Source organism: Octopus bimaculoides, chromosome 5 (assembly GCF_001194135.2).
Source record: "Octopus bimaculoides isolate UCB-OBI-ISO-001 chromosome 5, ASM119413v2, whole genome shotgun sequence".
In the NCBI taxonomy this organism is placed as follows: domain Eukaryota; kingdom Metazoa; phylum Mollusca; class Cephalopoda; order Octopoda; family Octopodidae; genus Octopus; species Octopus bimaculoides.
Genome location: NC_068985.1, coordinates 26,293,954 through 26,296,930, shown reverse-complemented (window position 1 = coordinate 26,296,930; position 2,977 = coordinate 26,293,954). Strand labels below are relative to the sequence as shown.

At 35.1% G+C, this 2,977-nt stretch overlaps 1 protein-coding gene across 2 annotated transcripts in view; it reads right to left on the bottom strand.

The window, feature by feature from the left end:
* Positions 1 to 2,977, bottom strand: part of LOC106870168 (integrator complex subunit 12) — a 21,261-nt gene that overhangs the window by 3,628 nt on the left and 14,656 nt on the right. For both annotated transcript variants that reach the window (XM_052968236.1, XM_014916166.2), the window contains exon 5: positions 2,540 to 2,632. In XM_052968236.1, the coding sequence (XP_052824196.1) occupies positions 2,540 to 2,632 (93 nt within the window). The remainder of the gene's footprint in view (positions 1 to 2,539; positions 2,633 to 2,977) is intronic.

The window sequence follows — 2,977 nt, the reverse complement described above, 5'->3', positions numbered from 1 at the left end:
TGGGGGAAAAGTTCTTTCTAAGACAGGAGAGTGAAAAAGGGAGGTGAATATCTGTGCGTGCGCGAGAGTCTGCGAGTGTGTGTGTGATATATATATATATATATATATATATATATATATATATATATACTGACAAGGGAGATAACCACCAGATGAGCAACTCTAGGATCTCTGGACTAGACTGGCTTCAGACAATAAAAAAATTTTGAAGAGAAGTATACTAGGAAATAAATAACAATTAACAATACAGTAATACAGTACATATTCAGCACAATGAGATTTATTGGAAAAAAGAGAGACACTGTTAAGTAGATGATGACGCTGACGCCACTGCCACCACCACCACCATCATCAGTGTATGCTGCAGGAGTGAAAAACTTATTCAAAGTTATTTGACCTTTTCAACACAGCATCTCTTTGTATATAGTTCGTTATATGAAATGAGCTCATTTTGACTTTTTATGATTTCCTCAAATCTTATTTCATTTGCTAGTGTCATGATATTTTGCTGAACGTGATATAGAATTTCTGTTGAGTCATGGGGATCCAATCTGGTGCCCATATGTTTTGCCAAATACCAAATCTCAAGCTAATGAAAGCAGCATTTGCATGGTCATTTGATCAATTAAAAATGGCATCTGTCATTTTTAAAAATATATAAGAAAGATATATTGAATAATGTAGTCCAAGGTACACAATATTTGAATAAAAATTGGGTTGGACATCTAGAATGGTCATGGCCCTGTTGGACCAGTGCTGACCTGAATAAAGACAGGTTTCATTTCTCTTTTATGATTGATAGATTAGCATTAGGAAATGTATTTAGCTGTACATGCAATTGCCCTAACAAGCAAACTCTCACACTTACATAATCATGAAAAATGCCTGTAAAACAATTAAAAAAATATTTTTCAAAGGCAGGGAGTATAAGGGAACTGAGAGACCAGCCAGTTACAAAAGGTTTCAACTATAATGGGCAAGCACAGGATGTGGCTTGGAGATACTGATGTGTATTCAAAATGTACAACATCTGCTATGGAGTAAAAAAAAAAGGTGCTGATAGTGGAAAATAAATGTGACAGATTAAGATCAGAAATCATCCGGAAAGAAATCCTGATGTCAAATCTCAGACTACTAAACAGGCGTGCAAAATGCATTAGATGGGTTCATCAAAAATTTAGTATTGTGGAAGCTACGTTTAAGTGTAAGATGTATATAGAGAGAGGGAGCTGTAGATGGATGGTGTGAAAGTATTTTGTGGGTTAGAAGATATGTTGCATGGAGAAGGTAACTGTGGCTGAGTGACATGCTAATGAGGATGGAAACATTGCTGAAATTGAAGGGAAAGTTGTGTACGGCATGTGTGAAGTGCTATAATTCATGGGAATAAGATATGGGTATGTGGAATAGCAGAAAAAGTTGGAAAGAACAGAAATGAAAATACTTCAGTGAATAAGCAAAATAATACTGAGAAAAAGGGAAACAATGACTTGCAGAAGATGGTGGGAATAGAGGCAATTATGAATGTTCTAATAGGATATAGGATGAGGTAGCTGGGTCATGTGATAAGGAAAGATGTTAATGACTGGGTGAGAGGTGTGACAGAAATGAATGTAGAAGGAAATAGAGGAAGTAGATCAAAAAGACATGGTGTGGAATGAATAAAGGAGAGCAATCGGGTTGGTGAGGGGGAAGTAAAGGATGAGGCAAAAAAGAGGTTAACTTCAGCTTGGGAAATATTATTGACAGTCCACAAACTCATACTTTGCAACAGTCATTCAAATGTCCTTCTGAATAAAGCAAACTCATGAGTGATACTCTACATGGTCACCCAATCAACTAGAAATAACAGCCAAAACTTCTTCAAATCATACCTTATCATCTAAAAAATTAGGAGGTTACAGTGGCTATTGTAGTGATAGATACACTATGTCTGGAAAAAAGATAATTGGTTGCTTGGTCATGGCTGGACTGCTGTGGCCATAGGTTACTCAATTGAGACTGATCAAAGTCTAAATAACACCAGCTCAACCAACAATAACAGCAGCCAAATCTCCCCTATATCACAATTTACCATCTTAAAAAAGAAAGTATACAGCAAATAATATAAAACAAGAGGTAAATGAGTTGGTCATGGTTAGAACGCCTTTAAGCATAGGTTTATGCAATAAAAACTGACCTGGGGTTTGAGTCAATCAAAGCCATCTGCAAGAAATTTTGGTGCATAGAGATTGTGAGGAAGTATATAAGTACTGTTTCTGCTGCTGGGTAGTATACTTAATACACTGCCCAGCTGCAAGCATTCAGGCCAAGCTACTGGTCTGAGAAAAATTTCTCCCCCTCTCCCACCATTCACAGAGGTCCTGAAGAGCCATAGGCAATACTATTTCTCTTCTAGCAAAGCCATTGAAGGAAAAACAATATATAGTAAAAAATCTTTTTTTTAATTTACAAAATAAAAACAAAGTTTCAAAGACCAAAAGTTTTCTCTAAACATATTCTCTGAGTTTTCTTTTCCCCATATAATGAATTAACTCACCATTTTTTCTAGACTTTTTACACATCTTGTACAATACCACACAAACCTTGGGTCATTTACATCCTGTCCTATAACAGGTGGTTTGTGGCATTCCTATATAAATAAATAAAAAAATAAAAAGAATAATTAAACATGAAATAAAGCACACAAAAATAGATAAATAACATTAGAAAAGACATATGTATACAGCAAGGTTAAGATGGATGTAAAGCTATTAAAAAAAAAACATGAAGATTAAATACAGCAGTCGTCATGAATAGTGACAGATCACTAACTATTACAACTGTTTTTATTAATAGTCATACCTGGAAAATATAAAGAAAGGGTTGAAAAAAATTTAATAATAATAACGCTTTCTACTATAGGCACAAGGCTTGAAATTGTTGTCAAGCGATGTTGGGGAGACAAACACAGACACACAAACACACACACATATAT